General features: G+C 41.3%; 3 protein-coding genes across 11 annotated transcripts in view; 1 reads left to right on the top strand and 2 right to left on the bottom strand.

Annotated features, from left to right (window-relative positions):
• Nucleotides 1–429: 429 nt before the first annotated feature.
• Nucleotides 430–7,929, bottom strand: aste1b (asteroid structure-specific endonuclease 1b). 5 transcript variants are annotated; one of them, XM_077549093.1, is made up of 10 exons: nt 7,795–7,929; nt 6,136–6,386; nt 5,780–6,046; nt 4,253–5,118; nt 3,680–3,911; nt 3,406–3,586; nt 2,151–3,259; nt 1,450–1,528; nt 1,147–1,359; nt 430–1,068 (listed from the first exon to the last, which is right to left on the bottom strand). In XM_077549093.1, the coding sequence occupies exons 2-7, from the start codon at nt 6,371–6,373 to the stop codon at nt 2,932–2,934; spliced, it is 2,112 nt and encodes a 703-aa protein (XP_077405219.1). In that variant the 5' UTR covers nt 6,374–6,386; nt 7,795–7,929; the 3' UTR covers nt 430–1,068; nt 1,147–1,359; nt 1,450–1,528; nt 2,151–2,931. The 5 variants fall into 5 exon arrangements, with proteins under 5 accessions (XP_077405219.1, XP_077405218.1, XP_077405220.1 ...); XM_077549092.1 differs by lacking the exon at nt 7,795–7,929 and adding an exon at nt 7,411–7,617; XM_077549094.1 differs by lacking the exon at nt 7,795–7,929 and adding an exon at nt 7,050–7,405 and having other exon boundaries at nt 1,450–1,556.
• Nucleotides 7,320–15,694, top strand: smarcc1b (SWI/SNF related BAF chromatin remodeling complex subunit C1b). 4 transcript variants are annotated; one of them, XM_077549089.1, is made up of 28 exons: nt 7,320–7,579; nt 7,824–7,943; nt 8,065–8,150; nt 8,224–8,305; nt 8,381–8,473; nt 8,568–8,637; nt 8,715–8,784; nt 8,867–8,942; nt 9,011–9,136; nt 9,202–9,284; nt 9,366–9,472; nt 10,438–10,497; nt 10,629–10,657; nt 11,791–11,906; nt 11,991–12,062; nt 12,151–12,264; nt 12,359–12,512; nt 12,664–12,774; nt 12,866–12,925; nt 13,009–13,267; nt 13,334–13,399; nt 13,584–13,630; nt 13,694–13,781; nt 13,849–13,991; nt 14,158–14,292; nt 14,380–14,512; nt 14,593–14,673; nt 14,764–15,694. In XM_077549089.1, exons 1-28 carry the CDS (start codon nt 7,412–7,414, stop codon nt 14,829–14,831), a joined length of 2,817 nt encoding a protein of 938 aa, XP_077405215.1. In that variant the 5' UTR covers nt 7,320–7,411; the 3' UTR covers nt 14,832–15,694. The 4 variants fall into 4 exon arrangements, with proteins under 4 accessions (XP_077405215.1, XP_077405212.1, XP_077405214.1 ...); XM_077549086.1 differs by having other exon boundaries at nt 14,593–14,679; XM_077549088.1 differs by having other exon boundaries at nt 14,380–14,518.
• Nucleotides 13,184–19,174, bottom strand: part of mrpl3 (mitochondrial ribosomal protein L3) — a 53,043-nt gene continuing 47,052 nt past the window's right edge. Inside the window, exons 1-5 of one of the 2 annotated variants that reach the window (XR_013288965.1) lie at nt 16,511–19,035; nt 16,311–16,447; nt 16,200–16,225; nt 13,577–15,974; nt 13,184–13,376 (exon numbers count right to left, since the gene is read on the bottom strand). The gene's annotated coding sequence lies outside the window, so the exon portion shown is untranslated. Of the gene's footprint in view, nt 13,377–13,576; nt 15,975–16,199; nt 16,226–16,310; nt 16,448–16,510; nt 19,036–19,174 lie in introns of those variants that run through there. The other variant, XR_013288964.1, reaches the window with a different exon arrangement.

Below are 19,174 nucleotides of genomic sequence, written 5' to 3'. Positions count from 1 at the left end.
GTATAATGTTATGAAAACATTCGCTACAGGAAACAATCTATTCGATTGAGTTTACAGCTGTTAAATGATGCATGGCAATTTGACCATGAATTTAGGAACAATAGAGTATGAATAGAAACTAAATTATCAAATAGCACTTCATGATTTGTGGGTAGGCTTTCACAGTAATATGAGATTAAACGTTTGTATAATCATTTGACTTTGTCCTACATAATCAGAAAAGCTCTGCTCCCTCAACATCCTGTTATGTTCTCTTTATTTCAGGGCGGGAGTATTAATGCTTGATTATATTTAAACACGAGGATGTTAAAAATAACCATAACACATTTTCTCTTGACCTAGGTACAGTATTCGCTGCATAATAAGTGTGGGTGTCTCCTGCCCTCTGGCGTTGACTAGTGGAAGTACAAAAACACATTTAACTACAGGTTTGTCAACAATGTACAGTATCTGCTCCGTTTATTTTAAAAAACGTGATACAAGAGTAAAATATCAGTACAGGTATGAAAAAATGTCTATCAATAATGTGCATGTGCCTATGCAAATATATTTGCATAGATTAAAGAATATATGCCTGGTAGTATTGTTAGTATTATGGTGTATGTTATGTGTGAACGTGTGCCTATAGAGTTTCCCATGGAGGCTGTGTTTTTTTTTTTAAATAAAAGAACTATAGAAGAGCACCTGCTAACTGAGCTGCCTCGGTAAGGACTGCTTCAGCATGTTGTCTGTATTCCACTGACAGCTCCTTTGCCCTTGTTACTTCCTTCATGTTCTTTTCCAGATTCTCATGAAGTCTTCCTTGCTCCTGGTAAGTCTCCGCGACCTTCTTCACCTGTTCGGCAATTTTAACCTTGCTCCGGAGTAGCCAGCCAATCAGCTCTTGAAGGATGGTACCTTTTGATACTGCGGCCTTGGTGTTCTCCGAAGTGCACTTCAGCTCTTCTTGAGCTACTCGCAGAGCGGGAGGAACCAAAGTCTCATTATCTGCGCCATCTGAATCCACGGGAACCACAGAGAGTGAGAAGTCGTAGCCCTTCATCCTTAGCGAGACCTTGAATTTATCTCCTTGAAGACCAATAACAGGAAGATGAACAAAAAAAAAGAAGGCCTCATTGAATTTGACTTCTCCTTAAAGCTACTCACTGTGTTCTTCTCCGATCTTGCCCACACATTCAGATATATTCAGAGGATCATTGTGAGTACAGCCACAATTCTTTTGCAGGTTTCTAACGTGTCGAACCATGGACTCATAACGCTCTTGCAGCTCATTGAAGGTCTCAGCCACATCGGAAAACCTCGAATCCAGTTGTGGCACGCCTACCCGCCTCATCACTAATCTGCCGGTTTGCTGCACATCTAGCAAAGAATCACAAAACCGCACGTTGACATATTCATTAAACAGGAAGTGCCCATCATCGCAATTATTCAGAGTTAAGGATGACATACCACTGTGTACTGGTCGTGCTGTCCTAGCAGATTCAGCTCCATTTAGTTCAGGCAGACTGGGCTGCAGGAGAGGCTGCCGCTGATAATGCAATATACTCAGTGCCTTGCTCAAGGGAACATCCACAGTGGTCAGGAAGCAGACAAACAACAAATGTGACGCACCCATTCCAAAGCATTATAGCTAGCCACTACTTTTTAAGTAACTGTTCAATAAAGACGCCACATACTATTATTGACAATTCCGAACATATACGGGCATTTCTGATAGTTGCCTGCGAGGCTGTGACTATAGTATACAAACCAGGGAGATTGTTATAGTAGAGAAATTACAATTCATCACATTTTAAAATCAAAATAATCCTCACAAATTAAATTACAACGATACAAAGTCCAAATATTTTGACCGAGTTGAGTTGACCGCCATTTGGGCTTGTGACGTGAACTCGTAATTATCAATAGGCGAGCTTTGTTTTAATTATTATTTTTTGTTCAATGAATACAAAAAGCACATCATTTGGCCTGTTCCAATGTTTACAAGTGTCATTTATCCCAAATTATCATGCGCTAGTCAGATGATTGAATTGCCTAATTAGGAGATAACACATTAGTTCACGAGTTCTTATGCAGTGTAGCGTTTCTCTGGAAGCTCAAGCAAACTAACTTACGTTCCTTACAGCGAGTTCATGGAATTTAACACATACCTCGTTGTCGGAATTTTCATTTGAGAAGCAGCAAGTGCAGAGGCAACGGAGCATTTTCTGTCATTGGTGTGTCTCCCATGTGTTTTCGTGTCAATGATTTCAAACAATTGAGTCCACATTCCACATCGTGACGTCAGCGTCATATGACTCCTGAAATCTTTGCTTATCTTTTTTTTTTTTATTATTGTAGTCAGGTGTGTACACACACTGCATTGAAGTAGAAAATGCAACTCTGTGCACATTATTACAATAGGTTACGTTTTATAGTGCTGAATGTGGATATTATATTTACTGTACAAAATCTACCCAAAATGTACATATAATAATAATTATTATTATTATCATCAGGGATTGTAACTTCCTGTTATGGTGCTGCCACTACGGCCCAATAACCAGACTTAAAGAGAATGACTCAATAGTATTAGTTTCAACTATCTTTTAATTGCTTGTCTGCTGTGGTTAAAATGTTAAAAAGGTGTAAAAATGATCATGTTTAATGTAGGCATTGCATATTAAAATGTGAATTTAAAAAAAGTGTAAGCAAGCATTAATAGATGAATTGCAATACATACACCACTTGATAAAACATAGCAGTTAAAAATATTAATTAAGAATGCGATTACAGAAATTGATCCTATTTTATGCAATTGTACAGTTTGGAGTGAAATCTATCAAAGGCACAAGCTGAAACTGAAGAATAAATAACTCAAGAGTTGCTTGCTTCTTAGCATTTCTGAAATACCATGAAATGTATTTTCCTCCATTTGGTCACTTGTAAGTCTTACTCATTGATTTCTAAAACAGCAAAGCGGTTGCTTGCACCCTCAACCCCTCTCCTTCCTCGTCCTCTTCCTCGTCCTCTCCTTTCTCCCGCTGCTCCCCTCCCTCTTCTTCCCCGCTCGCCGCCTCGGCCCGTGCCCCCTCGGCCCGTGCCCCCTCGGCCCGTGCCCCCTCTCACGGCAGACGGTTGAGGTTTGACGCTGCAGTTCTTCACGGCGTGCATCAGGATGGAGAAAATGTCGTAAGGAAACTTGGGCAGCATATGATCTACTGTTTCACCTTTTTTTAGATAGTTGAGAACGCCGTGCACCATCGTACCACTGAACAGACTAATAGAAACACACAGTTATTAAATCACATGGGGAAAAAAAATAGTTGGTCATGTTGATAGCTGGAACACACTATAATCTTTAAATGTGCATTGAGAAGTTTAGAGATGGTCAAATGGTCAGGAAATGTAAATATTTTCTCTTACTGTAAGAGGCGGACTTCATTCAGTGGCATCAACAGTAGCTGATTCAAACACTGCGCACTCCAGAGGCAGGCCTGCCATTGGCTGAAACCGTGCGCCCCACCGATATCCATTTGTCTCGAAGACGAACGATTTCGATCCAGCTGACCAATCAAAAGGCGCTCGTGCTGTTTATCTTTCGGAACTGGAAACGTGGACCGCAAAACAGATCATTAAGGAGAGCAGCTTTCATAATAATATGGGGCAAATATTACATTGGTCACAAAGTATCACTAACCGGGAATTTGGTAGTCTATGACTCCATTCTGCTCCATCAAAACCAGCTCCCCATAAACCATTCCCACGATCAAGGCCTGGAGCTGAAGCTGTGACGGTTTCGGTACGGCCTCCTGCAGCCAGAAGCTTGTCACTGCGACAGGCAGCAACATGTTGGCGGGGACGTGAGCCAAAGCGGACGGATTGACCCGCAAGACTTCAAAAAGGGCGTTACGACGAACTCTTACTGGGACCTGGATAATTGAAAGGAGGAGGACACAACTGCCATCAGCTCTAAGACAAATTGTACAGTGGTTATAAAAAGTTGGCAACCCCTTGGAATGGAAAAAATGAGACAAAAAAAAAAAGAATGACTAAGAGTTCCCGGGCTAAGAACAACACTGCACATCCCCCAAATTACAGTTGAAGGTTAGGAATGGCAACCATTATTTAACTTGTTCTGCCTGTCTCAATGCATTGCTAGCATGGATAGAAAAACAAAGATATAAAAAATAGTGTTGCATTAATTTTAGTATATTTGAAATTGACTGCTATTACGCACAGGAAAAAGATAGTGTCAATCTTTCATAGTTACCTCATTGAGGGTCTCCACGTGGAAATGTGATTTTAGCGGCTGCGCCTCCACCTGGTTTCTCTTTAAGTTGTTGTTAAGCCGATCGAACTCCTCCACGCATACGGGGGCGGCGGAGACTTGCTGGGTGGCTTGATCGAAGCTCAATCTTTCATTTGCGCTCGGATGAGGGAATTGAAGTCCCCCGCGCGCTAGGCCCCTTTGACCTCTCCCACCCCTGTCGTGCGCAGGATGCATTTGCCTCCCGCCGAGGAGTAATATCCCATATATGGCCTGGCGTATAGCTGTTGCGCAACAGTGGCTGCTTGCTTGCCTGCTGTTCTCCACCTGTGAATGGAGGAGCACCCGCCGCATAACCAAAGCATCAATCACTAAAGGAGCCAAATGTCCTCCTGGCGCAGCCGCCGACAAGCTCACGGGTAATGTTTGAGTATGCCCTTGTGGAACCTTATTGTCTGCGAACCAACAAGCCAGCGGGCTTTCAGGGGTGAGATGATATTCCTCCATAAGTCTGTTCAACTGTGAACTGAGCCCATCACCGCTGTTTTCTCCCACGAGCCTCCTTACCTCCGCCAGAGCTTGCACCGAACTCGGGAAAGACGACAGCCATCGAAGCAGGACGTCAATACGGGAAGAAGGCGATTTACCGCCAGTTCTTCTATCTATCATGGCGAAGAGTCTTTCCGCTTCTTTTGGAGCGCCGTAATCATTACCAGTCAGGACGGCACAGAGAGGAAGTAACTCCGGATTCATTCCCCCGTAAAAACGGCAGAGACCCTCAGTGGTGTAGCAGCGAGCTGGGATGTAGCAGTGAGAGGCTTTACCGTTGAGGTTGGTCCAGTTGAAGAACTGGAAAGGCAGGTATCCACCTAGAATGAGACAAAATACACTTTATCATCAAATAAAATATATTCAGCGGCTGTGAAGAGTAAATGCCCCTTTCTGATGTCTAATTTTCCCCGCCCTTTACATTGATCACATATTTGATTATTAAGCCAATTTTAATGTCTGACAAACTTTCTCTTTCTCATTTTTCTGGATTTTTGGTCTTCTATTCAAGCCCATTGATTCTCTTCTGTTGTGACCCGTGGACCAGTTTTGCTGGTCACAAGCCACTTTTACAGAAGAACAATAAACATGTATTGTTCAAAACTAGGGACGTTCGATACCACTAGTAACCAATACCGATAGCACTTTTACTTTTTGATATATGAACCCAGGCCCCCAAAATAACAATGACCTATCATTTTAACTAAAGATCTCCCAGTATAGCATTTTTCCTTAAAATTGCATGAAATCAGTGGCAATTTTATATTTTTTAATTTCTAGTTCCTGACTGTAAAACGGCCACAAGAGGGCGTCCGAGTACCGATATCTTGAAATAAGAACAAGGCTGTACCTGTATTGTACTTGCCCATCAATGAACTCATGATTTCACATGGGTGTGGTAAACAAAACGATCAGAAATCAGGAAGGGGAACATACAGTCTCACGGCACTGTACCTATTTTGAGGCAAGTCTGATACCTACCTGGCAGGTCAAAAATAAAAAAATCACTGTCATTGCTCAGAACTGGACATCTCCATTGGCGAGCCAAACAGGCAATGTCCAGGTCAGCCTCGGCCAGACACTGAACCAGCGAGACCCTCTTCTGATTGAGGACCTCAATGAAAACCTGCCTTGTAAGGATGGGTAGAACCGAGCCATTGCGGCCGTGAGAGAGATTCTCTGCTTCCCTTATTCTGGACTGCAGACGCTGCTGCAGAGTGTCAAACTTCTTGTTGCTTGGGTCAATCCCTGAAAAGAGTTATAAGCAACTATAAGAACTCAATTACCACAGGAATAGCAATGGAGCTTAAAATCTGATCTTAAATAGTTGGAATTACCTCCATCCAGAACCACAAATAGCTCAATATTACAGGCCTCCAAGGCGGAGAGGAACTGAAGGACCACGGATGCAAAGGCGTCATAATCGCCTCCATGTCGACGGTCCAAACCGTGCTTCAAGTAGAGATTGAAATACAAACTGCAGCCGTCGACAAGCAGGCGGCTGTCTCTGAATTTTACATCAAAAAGAAAATGTCGGTTTCCTTCCACAAAGGTAGTAAGACCATGAACGCCCATGAGATCTCAGGCTCTGGAAAGACAAGATTGAAAGTATACCAACATCATGGATGTAAAAAGTCTACACACACCATGTTCAGATGCCACGTTTTTGTGGTATATATACATTATATATATACATTTAAAAAAAACAGACCTAGAGAAATCAAAACTTTTTCCAGCATTAATGTGACCTGTAACCTGTATAACTCAATTGAAATGAAAAATTAACATTTAAGTCAACTTTTTAGGGAACGTCACTGTAATTTTGACTGATTTGGGGAACCCCTCAGAATTTCCCCCGTATGATCTTATTGGTAGATATTTTTAACTGAAACTTATCAGGCAATTGTAGAAGGGGTCCCTGAGCGTAGAATAAGGAAGAGATATGTCCAGAAAAAAATTGATTTATTTTGTTTTGTACAAAATGTACAAATTTGTCTCATTTAGTTCCCATTAAAGGCACAAGGCACATCACACAACGGTACTGCATTTAAATCTTAAGAGACTTTGTACTGTAGACACCCTGTATTTCCAAATTTGTTCATGAACGACGTTATTCACAACTTCATTTCTTTGTGTCCCAGCAATGTTTACAATCGTTGCTCATACTGTACTCCTCCGAGAATGGAGGCTTTATGAGCCAAAAGTCTCGCTAACTTTTGTTCCCTTTTCCTTCTCAAATAATATTCCGTACCTTTAACTCCGGGGGTTGAATCTGGCCAAAATTCACGCCTTTCTTGAAACGAATGGCAACTCCAGTGCTGTTCATCTAGTCTACTTTTAAGCTTGATTTCTTTCCCTGCGATGTATTTTCCTTATTTTTGATACCTCTCCCTTTTCTTGTATGTCTTCTTCTTAGTTTTGACTGGTGATGTTCATTATTACGCGTAAATTATCGCCCTCTAGCGAACAAAGAGAAGAATTTCTCCTCTTTTTTTTTTACGTTGACGCGTGAGAATCTGTCATCTCGCGAGAGAACGCGAGATCACCTAAGCTAGCATGCGCGCTAGCCAGTTTTGTTCTTTCGATTCATATTAATCAGTGTTGATTCTCACTATGTCCGGAGCAACGAACGTTGATTTTCCAGGGACAAGTCAGACCAGCTCCGGGCTCGCCGCACATCGGAAAAAAGACAGCAGTCCGTCAGTTTGGTTCTGGGAGAGCCCTGATACTTTGGCTCAGCTGGAGCTAGTGCGTCAGTGGATCGGGAAGTACTACAAAAAGGTAGTTAGCTTGTAGCTAAAAAGCTAGCCACCTCCTTCCTGCGGATTGTAAACAGACATCCCTTAGGGGTTGACGTTTGCATCTACATTTTCTTGCAATAAACAAAATTGAAACTGTACATCTGCATTGAAATCTCATCTAGCATCACACCAATCGTTGATCGTAATAATTTTAACAGTTATGAGTGAAGAATATTGGAGTAAATGCACACCCACCTCATATTCATCAAATCTCTTTTGTGTAGTCTGTGTTGGTGGACGCTCCATCATGTCAGGCACTGGCTGTCGTGACGCTGCAGCTCCTCCAGTTTCAAGAGGATGCATTTGGCAGACGAGTTCCAAACCCTGCCCGCAACAAACTACCCGTAAGACTCTTACCTTTTCTTCATTTATAAGAAATATTAATCTACATTAGAAAAATATCTTAACCCCCCACAAAAGATGGCAAGAAAAGTATTGAACTGAAAGGCATATTTAACTTTTTAGGCACAGTGCTTCATGAACCTGCGACCAGGAGGTGGACTCTGTCATATCCTAGGTTCTGCATTTGAGTTCAAAGCTGTGCAAGGCTGGTGAGTGTGCAACAAACTCTCTTTGCTTATGTGTGATAATCAATTACTGGACCTTCATTCTCTGTTTTGACAGGAGAAGGTTTGACTTGCAAAATCCATCTAGGACTGAAAGGAATGTTGAAATGTTTGAGATGATTGAAAGAGCACTATTACAGGTAATGACACACTTACACAGAAATTCCTAAAAAAAAGAAATGAATGTGAATGTTTTTTTTTATGTGTGACAACAGCACAACTGTATGTCACATCCAGTGGTTTATCTGGACCCTTCACTGGATCAGGAGCTGGCTAGCAGAATTAGTGGTGTCGTTACAAAGCACCAGGTAAAGTGTTTTGAACAATGTCAGGATTTTCTTTAGCCTTCTGTGATCATCTTGTATGAACTCAATTGTACTGGCTTTGCATTCATCCATGCAGGGCACACTTAGTGTGGACAGAAGCCTGGCCAGTCACCATATATATCCTTTTCCCTCATCCACAGAGGAAGGTGGGTACAAATATTTGTTTGTAATAAATATTTCACAGTGAGGATGGAATAAAAATTTTTAAAAAATTGCGTCCCAGATGAATGGATTCGGCCTGTCCTGCGAAAACAAAGCCATATCCTGGTGCATTGGGGGATGCACCCTGACAGGTATTAGGGCGCACACGTGAACATGCATTCGATTATCAAACAAAACATTCACTGTTTGCTTTTTTTTTTTGCTTTTTTTTAGTTACGACAGCTGGTTGCCCTCGAGTGATGTCAGTGCAGATGTTGAGGAGCCTCCTCATCCAGAGAAACCGTGGCGGGTGAGCACGCTTGCTAGCTTAATGTTCTCACTTTTTACAGTATTCTAACTATTTATATATGGCTCCAGGTCCACGCTGGTTTTGTTCTGGACACAGACGTTTTCAATGAGTGGATGAACGAGGAAGACTATTGTGTGAATGAAGGGAACTTGCCTGTCATTTTTCGACTGCGTACACAACTACGAGAAGACCAGGTCTGTTTTATATTACGTTTGCGTCGCTGTGAAAGGAAATTTCTTATTCTCCACGTGTGTGTCAGGACGTGAAGTCCACTCCTTTTAAAAAGAGAAGACGCTCTCCATCTCCCTTGTCCTCTGAAGCCAGGAAGAAAGGAAAGAAGGGGTATGCGAAATTTCAACTGTAATCCTGTATGGTGGTGTTGTTGTGTATTTTAGTGATTAACTTGCGGATGTTTACATGAAGGAGGCGACGTGGCCAGCAGGAGGAAGAGCCAGAGGAGGACTTGACCAAAGAAATGGAGGACCCCACTCCTGTTCCAAACATGGAGGAGATCATATTACCCAAGATTGGTAAACTACAGCAAGTTTTATGTTCATGTTGTAATTAGTGATTTTTGAGCCAATAAAAAGCATTAAAAGTCATTAAATGGATTTTGCTAAATTAAAGGCCTTAAACAAGATTACAAAAAATTAATACAATTCAAGAAGGCATAAAAAATGTAAATACAATTGATGTAAAAACATTGTTGCTCATACTTTATTTTATATACAACGTTATGCAAAGGTGTCACTATAATGCAATTTGGCAATAAGAAATGTGATTAAAAAAAAATCAATATTTGTGGCGACTGGTGACAAGTTGTAATTTACAATGAACAAAATGGCCCGGAGTCTACGAGTTGCTTCTTGTCCCAATACCAATTGCTCTGAACTAGAAAAGAAAAACATAATGTTCCTGTCACCAACGTCCAACATGAAACACTAATCCCACCTAGTGGCAGAAAATTACCTTAAAAAAAAGGCACGACTCAATGTTTTACACTCCTTTTAACTTCAAATTACTTACTCTTAAATGACTGTATCAATGGTTGACAAGAGAAAAGCAAATTTGTATTGTATGAAAAATTGGAAAAACATTTTGTTGTACATTTAGAACAGATATAAAGTGTGATTAATTACAAAAATGTAACTGACAATAAATTTACAAACCGTATACGCGTATATTTGTATGTATACTGTATGTGTGTGCGGGTGTGTATTATATGCAGTACGACAGGCATGACATTTGTTTTTAAGTTGCATTAAAAACATTAAAAAGCATTTAATTAGCCTTGCTGATACCTGCAGAAATCTTGAACTAAGAAGAAAATTCACATCACTATTTACTGTTTAATTGCATTTGAAATCTTTTTTGGTCATCACAGAAGTCATGATAGTATGAACAGAGCTAACAATGCATTGTGTACTATCCATATTTGTGAATTAAATCCCACATTTGTGCGTATTTGACTGTATTGTTATTCTGTCCTTTGCAGTCAACTTTAAAAAGGACAGTGAGAACGCGCCTGTCAAAGGAGGTATCATGGCTGACCTGGGTAAATGTGCCACTTATGATAAATTACTGAATATTTACATTGGACTATTGCCAAGAATTTAGCAATTGCTCTCAAGAATTGTTTTCTGTTTGCACCATAAATTCTCATCCTCTGATCTATTTCTCTCTTAGATGACCAGGAAGACGATTTCCCAGGAAGGGTAATCCTGATTGCTATTAAAATACATATTGCATTCTTTTTTTTTTCTAGAGATAGACCAATATGCTTTTTTTTTCAGGGACGATACGATTCGGTTTGCAATTATCGGTAGTCAGGGAGAAGCCGATATACATTTGCAGAAAGAAAAAAAAGTTGGTGTCAAAATGTTTAATAATAAAATAATAATAAAAACTCCAGCACTTGACTGCTTAAATGCCTTCAAGGACATGTTTATTTAACAGCTTTTGCAGATATGCAACATGTTAAAGTTTTTTTGTTTGCCATCAGCTTTTGCACCAACTATAATGTGGCTTCCGCACACTAACTCCCAAATAGCAGCTAATTTGCGGGCTAACTGTTAGCTCGCGGGCTAACCGTTCACCCTCACGCTAACCCCGGGATAACTCCCAAATAGCCGCTAAAAAAACGGCTATTAGGTTAGCCCGCGAGCTAACCTAATAGCTGATTGGCAAGCTAGCCGGTTAGCTCGCGGGCTAATGGCTGCTAATTTGGAATAACCATTCACCCGCACGCTAACTCCAAATAGCTGCTAATTTGCGAGCCGTTAGAATTAGCAGCTATTGTTGTTCGCAAATAAACAGCTATTAGGTTAGCTGTTCATTTGCGAGCTAGCCAGTTAGCTCGCGCGCTAATGGCCGCTAAATCGGGATAACCACTCACCCGCACGCTAACTCTAAATACCTGCTAATTCGCGAGCTGTTAGCTCGCGGGCTAACCGTTCACCCACACGCTAACCCCAGGTTAAATAGCCACTAAAAAATGGCTATTAGGTTAGCTCGCCAGCTAATAGCAGCTAATTGCTGCTTATTGACTGCACAAGCAACCAATCAGTGCTGTGGACGGGCCAATGCTACAGGGAGTCAACAGGCAGACGGAGGAGAAAAGCGCCAGTCAGAGCAAAAATAACAGTTTTTAATATATCGGCCATCAAAACATAAAAAGAGGCCGATGCCGATATTCATAAAATGCTGAATATCGTGTTCGATTATCGGCCGGGCCGATTATCAGTCTATCCCTATTTTTTTTCTGTGTAAGCACAAATATCGGAATTAGATGTTTTCATAATGTTAACCAGTTGATGTGTTTGCGTGTGGATTCTAATTTCTAAACCAGGAGGATGAGGAGGGAAGAGTGGAGATCCCTCGCCTATTAGAGGGAGAGGACAACATCACTGAACAAACCCATCACATCATCATACCAAGTTACACGTCTTGGTTCAATAACAACAGGTGATGAAATATGTGGAATATAACATTCGTTTGATTTGGGATTGATTCCATTTAAATGTATTTACTCGTCTTTTTTTTTGTCAGCATCCACTCAATAGAAAAACGCTCCCTCCCTGAATTCTTCAATGGAAAGAACAAGTCAAAATCACCGGAAGTGTGAGTGGCGTACACTGACTGAACTGTCACACTGTAAAAAAAAAAATATATATAATCAGAAAGTAAATTATTTTTTTGTACATGATAGCTTCTTGGCCTACCGTAATTTCATGGTCGACACATATCGGCTCAACCCCCAGGAATACCTCAGTTCAACATCCTGCCGGCGCAGTCTTACCGGAGACGTTTGTTCCATCTTAAGGTAAACATATGTGAAATTAAATTGTCTTCATACAGAATATGTTATGCGCTCTTTAAAGTACATCAACACGATTCTGGCGATCATTTGTGTTCAGGGTGCATGCCTTTCTAGAGCAATGGGGCTTGGTTAACTACCAGGTGGACGCAGAGAGCAGACCGCTCCCCATGGGGCCGCCGCCCACTCCTCATTTTAACGTCCTGGCAGACACGCCCACTGGGCTGGCCCCGTTACAACATAAACCACTACAGGTACATGCAAAAAATCACATGTACAGCATATTTGGGACCTCAATGCACATTTTCTTTTTTCTATGCATATTTTCTAATCTATAAAAGATCCCGCAGTTGCTAATATTACATTTCCTGGATCAATTCTAACGATCTATACTCACTGTTGCAGGTGACAGCATCACAGCACATGTTGTGCTTCCCAGAAAGGAGCCGAGAGAAGCCTTCCGATTGCCAGAATTTCGGATTGCGCATGGACGTTTACGCCAAGAAACACCCAAAGGTCTCCGCCACAGCAGAAAGCAATTACGTATTTGATCAACATCTCTCTTTTTTTTTTTTAAACATCTGATGTTTCTTCTCGTGCATTTTAGACAAAGGGCGCTTGTGCAGGACGGGAATGGACCGAGCAAGAGACGCTTTTGTTGTTAGAGGTGAGATTTCAGTCCATTTTTGTGAATCGTGATATAACAGTCCCTCCCGTCGTATATATTTGGTTTCAACTTTTTTTTCTCAGGCCTTGGAGGTGTATCGAGACGACTGGAATAAAGTCTCCGAGCACGTCGGCTCCAGAACGCAGGACGACTGCATCCTCCACTTCCTCCGTCTGCCCATAGAGGATCCGTATCTGGAGGATTCGTCCGCCTCCCTCGGCCCGCTGGCGTACCAGCCCGTGCCCTTCAGCCAATCCGAGAACCCCGTGATGAGCACTGTGGCCTTCCTGGCATCCGTGGTGGATCCGCGGGTCGCCTCAGCTGCCGCTAAGGCCGCACTGGGTGAGGAGACGAGGGAGAACTCTTTCAACTCGTTGTGCTGCGTCTAAACATTGGATTTGTGTGCAGAGGAATTTTCGCAAGTCCAGGAAGAGTCTTTGAATGGAATAACCTGCAACCAAATGAAATTAAGCGGTGAGACTGAAGTACAATTTAACCAAGTACCCTTGAAAAAAAAAAAGAGAGCAATGATGATATGTCAAATCGGTAAAATTACCGAATGAACAATACTGAGCTCTCCAGAATTTAAAAAAATAAAAATAAAAAATTTAACCAAGTACATTGATATCTATGTAACGCATTTCTTTTCACCCCTCAGACTCGATGGACGCTTCACAAATTCAGATGAACGCCAGTTCCCATCAGGTAGGCAAGCAGCCATGTTAATTTGACCTCCCCGATGTCGATCCTCTTCGTTCCCTCACATAGGTCGCTGCCAATGCCGACGGGCTCCTTGCTGACTCGGTGGGAGGAGTCAAAAGAGAGAACGCAGAAGAAAGCGACATCATTCACATCGGTGCGATATCTGTACTTGAAAGCGATTTTGATCAAAGATTTGTACTAGAGAGTCCGACGTTTTCCAGGCACAGGTCATGAGGACGATGGCATGCAGCGTCAGGAGGGAGAAGGGGACGAGGGGGGAGCAGTGATGGAGCTGGATCTTGTGGAGAGCACCGTTACCGCGGCGGCAGCGGCCGCTTTGGCCTCTGCCGCTACTAAGGCCAAGGTAAACATTGGCAAATTAGATGTGCAATATTTTCAACACCAAATGGATTCCGAAGCATTTTTAAATACATTTGAATAGCATAGCAAATATCAATCATGTATTTCACGCACGCATATAGGACACATTGGCAAAATCATTAGCGCGTCAAACCTGGTCTTTCGCACAGCACTTGGCAGCGGTTGAGGAGAGAAAGGTGAAATCTCTTGTGGCTTTGCTGGTGGAGACACAAATGAAGAAGCTCGAGATCAAACTGAGGCACTTTGAAGAACTGGAGACCATCATGGACCGCGAGAAAGAGGCTGTGAGCGAATTTGCCAAATTTCCCCATGGTTTCGGTTCTGCATTTTCTCCATCGGATTTGTGTCTTTAAGATGTTCCTATTCTGCAGTTGGAGCAGCAACGGCAGCAGCTTCTTACAGAGAGGCAGTCCTTCCATACAGAGCAGCTCAAACAAGCGGAGATGAAGATTCACCAGCAGAGGGAGCAGCAGGCCCAGCCAGGATTCACAATGCAGCATTCAGGTTCCGGTATATGGAGAATTTGTGGAGAAAGGAAAAACTAGCCTACACACCTGTTTAAACAGAAGCCATTGTCGCCTTAGGTCAGTCCATGGTGAACCGGATGACCCCGAGTGGAGGGCAAATGCAGGCGATGGCCCCCCGCCACCCCGGAGCACCCAATGGCATGTGTGAGCATTCGTGACTTTGTGCCACGGGTTCTAACCGCCGTTAACCTCCAGCAACGCCTGAATCGCTTTCTTTCGCCGTTCCAGATCCGCCCTCGCAGCCCGACGCCATGACAGCCGCTCAGCCCGGACTCCCGGCATCTGGTCACAGCTGAACGGACAGACGCCGTACGCGCGCGCGTGTTTGTTTGCGGAGTTGCTCATCCAGATGAATTGAAAAGTCTGTGAAATACTGTGCCTTGCAGAAGTGTTCGCACCCCTTGATCTCTTTTGACCTTTTGTCACGTTTCAGGCTTCAACCATGAATATAAATTTAAAAAAAATTGTGAAGAATTGACACAAAGTGGAATGACAATTATAAGCTATTTAGTTTACAACACACAGGTGGGCTCTATCATCATTAGTCATTTAGGTCAACTTTGGATCATTCAGAAATCATCAGGGAACTTCTGGAGTCAGTTGGCTGCACTGAGAGAAAAGGGGGTGGATAATTTCACACAGTTTATTTTTAAGTTATTTAATTGTAAAATAATAATAAAACTGTTGTATAAATTGCATTCCACTTCACTATTATGTCCCATTCCATTTTCTCACCCGCTTATTCCTCACAACGGCTGCGGGGCTACTGGAGCCTATCCCAGCCGGTTTCAGGCGGTAGGCGGGGTACACCCTGAACTGGTCGCCAGCCAATCCAGGGCACACAGTGCCGAACAATCACAATCAGACCTATGGACAATTTAGAGTGTTCAGTTAGCCTACTGTGAAAGTCTTTGTAATGTAAGAGGAAACCGCAGAACCCTGTGCAAAACTGCCGGCCACAATTGTGTCTCATTTGGTGCAAAAATGAAAAACATTTTTTTTTATATCTTTGTTCGAAGCCTTAAATACAGCAAACGATAAAAAAATAAATAAAAAAAAGTTCAAGGGGGCTAATACTTTCACAAAGCACTGCATTTGTGTTTACCAGTTGAGGAATCTTCAGATTTATCTCGACTCATTAAAGTTGTTTTATAAGTTACGGGCTCGTCGTCCTGTCTGAGTCACAGAATCAGGCTGAGAGGGCGTTTTTGCTTTTCACATTTTTTTATTTGACTTGTTACGACTTGTCACATCACCCTCCATGCAGTCACGCTATTCACCAATTGACAATAGCTTTGAAAGCAGGAAAAAACAACCTAATCTAATCTTGAGTAATTACGAAAGTGAAAGTGAAGTAGTTGCGTGCCATCTTTGTTCCACTGCATTGTCCTGAGGGGAGATTCTCAAGTCATCAGTGTTCCCTCTCGTCGTCTAGAACCCTGTTGACATCCAACGTAAAAACAAAAATATATTTAAAATATAACTTAAGAAAAAAAAAAGCCAAATTTTATGACAAATCCTATTTTCGCACAACGAGGATATCTGGCATTTGCAATACAAGAAGCTGTATGTCAATTTATTACACTTTCAGTCGAATGCTAAATATACTTTTGTACTGATTTGGTTATTAGAGACTTTAATGCTCAAGAACATACAGTATTTACCTGCAAGATAGCAAGGATTTCTTTTCCTGAAACGAGCAAAAACAACAAAGGGTGACCAAAGTAGTTCATCAAGGGAGATATTTAAATTTGGATGAATTTTGAATCACATACTGTAGTAGATGACGATGCCTAGTGCGATAAGAGCACCACCAACCAATACGACTGCGGTTGCAGATGGCATCACCACGGTCACAGTTGTGTTAACGACAACCTCTGGAATAAACACGTTCACTATCTTAACGGCACCCCTAAATACAATTAGTGGCAGTTATTAACATACAAATATTTGAATGTAGTATTTCTGTACTTACAATATCTGAGGCATCTTGAGAGTTCAGGAGTTTAGCCACGCCAATGTTTCAAGTGTGTATTCAAGTGCAGCCTACTGCTTCCTGCCAAGTGGTTTGTTTGCAGGCTTCACACGAGAGGCGGTGCCAGATTCAAACCGAAACTGATACTGCAGTAGACTTTGGACACTCTTTACTGTCATTTTATACAGTATACAATTTTTTAGTGAAATGCCGTTGCATGGCTCAAGCTGATTTAACAAACGGCAAAACTAAGTATTGTAAGAAAACAACAGCATAACCGGCAATAGCTGAAAAATGCGAAGGTTGTATATAATTAAGGATAAAATAGAAATAAGATGTATTTATATTTGTATCATTATAAAGTGTCTACAACAACAGTTATGGCTAAGAATGTGCTAAACACTTGCTTTTACAACCACAATAACGCCAAGCAATATTTGTATGACCTTTTAAAGCCCTAAATGTTGCAGTTAGGCAGCATAGAGGGCACAATTGCAGGATGTACTCCAAAACAAAATCATTTTCCAAGAGAACAAAACAAACAAGGTACTCAGATTATCCAAATCGCCTCAATTATCAAAAGTCCAAAATGGCAAGATTCTATAAATAACTGAAGAGAAAGGAAACTTGGGATAATTTTTTTTCCTTCAGTTTTCTGAATATTTTTTAATGACGGAAAACATAACACACACACATATTAGGGGTGTGAATTGCCTAGTAGCTTGCGATTCGACGATTCGATTTGATACTGATTAATTCCGATACGAATCTTTAAGTCAATTATTGCAATTTTTTTATACTCAAATTTAGAAAATACTTATCAGTAAACTTGTACATGTACACTGTAAGATTTGTATGAAAATCTACTTCAGGCTTATATCTGTGGTCCACTGTATTTAACAAACAGGTTGCAATCTGTTTCATGTTTAAACGGCATTGAAATCAAATTTTAAGGCTTAATGTTCCATTAATATAACATTGTTACATGCTTAAAATGTGAACCCTAATTCTAATGATGACATTTTGTTGAATATTTCCACCAAAAATTGAGCTTTAAAATTCGATTCGGCTGCATATTGAATCGATACGAGAATTGTGCGCTGTAATATCGCGATATGTTGCTGAATTTATTTTTTTAACACCCCTAATATATATATAAAATTTAAAAAAATGTTAATTAATAGGCATCTGACAAATATGTGTGCCTTATGTTCTTGATCATAAAACAGCCACAAGGGAGCAAGCATCGGCCACCGTCGCAAGTATCGATACCTTGAAATAAGGCCTGGTCTCAATACTCGCCTATCACTAGTGTAAGTATCACGCTTGCGACTGAGCGGTTTTGTCTGATATTTCCTACACTCTGGTGATATGAGGATGATGCCCGCCCCACCACAACTTTACATGCCACTGGTCTCAGGGTAAATGACAAATTCTGTGCAGAATTGAATTTATAAACAAATAAATGTTGGACCAAGTCAGCTCTTTTCTTTCAGTTTTTAGCACTAAAAGTAAAAGAGGTTTCTGTTGAACTTGTCTGTGAGAATCCGAACAGTGGAAGAGGAAGATAAGCGAGCAGGTATGTAAGCACGCAATAACAAAGTCTCCGCTTCCTCTGATGCTGTAACATGGACAAGGGTGGGGGGGATTTGGACATCCTGCCATCCCTTCCTGTTTATCACGGGAACAGGATGAAATACCCGACATAGCCTGGCATCAAATGAGATGTAGTATAGTTCCTTTCTAGTTCTCGGTTGGATCCATCTGGTCAACCAGCATGATAGAAACGCAAAATATTGAGAGAAAAAAAGTCTTGGGTGGAAAATGTTGCTAATATAGGACGACTGTGCTTGTGTGTACGTATGATATGATTCGCTTTTTCCGTGTGTAAATCTTGTGCGTGCATGTGTGTGTCGCGGAAGCAATTTGGTTCTGCTCTGTTTGGCAGAGCATCCGTGAACATTTTTCTTTTTCGCCGTCACCACCAACCACTCTCTCTGCAGCTTTGCTTGCTCATATCGGAATGCCATCTCTCCTTTTGCCAGGCTCTTGTCATGAAACGGAACAGTTATTTGAGTTTCGACTCGAGTGCGTTTGATCGTAATTGATGGTGAAAAGTGGGCCACTCCACTCCGAGGGGTTTGGATCAATTGCTTCCCAATTAGGGAATTGGATTGCAATTTGTTCATTTGGAAGAGGGAGAAACATATTTGACTCATAGCCACAGCAGCCATTATATGTCTGCAGCTATTTTCAACATTTTGTGTATAATTTTGTACAGTATAATTAACTCATTCACTGCCATTGACGGCTATAGACGTCAAAAATTCATTTGAACTATTTATTAGTTTCACATTTTTGTTCTACTTTTGTTAACAAGAGTATGAAAACCTAGAACATTTTTTACTGTACATTTAGAACAGATAAAAAAAATTGTGATTAATCGTGAGTTAACTAGTGAAGTCATGTAATTAATTACAATTAAAAAATGTCTGATGCCCCTAATAAAAAAAAAGAAGAAAAGATTATTAAAATTTTTATATCTGTTCTAAATGTACAGCCCCCCCCCCCCCCCAAAAAAAATAGGTTTTAATACTCTTGTTAACAAAAGTGGGGAAAAAAATGTTAAACTAATAGAAATAGTTCAAATGAATTTTTGACATT

The sequence above is a fragment of the Vanacampus margaritifer genome, chromosome 17, assembly GCF_051991255.1.
Source record: "Vanacampus margaritifer isolate UIUO_Vmar chromosome 17, RoL_Vmar_1.0, whole genome shotgun sequence".
NCBI classification, from domain to species: domain Eukaryota; kingdom Metazoa; phylum Chordata; class Actinopteri; order Syngnathiformes; family Syngnathidae; genus Vanacampus; species Vanacampus margaritifer.
The sequence above is the reverse complement of the archived record's forward strand: the minus strand, read 5'-3'. Positions and strand labels throughout refer to the sequence as shown.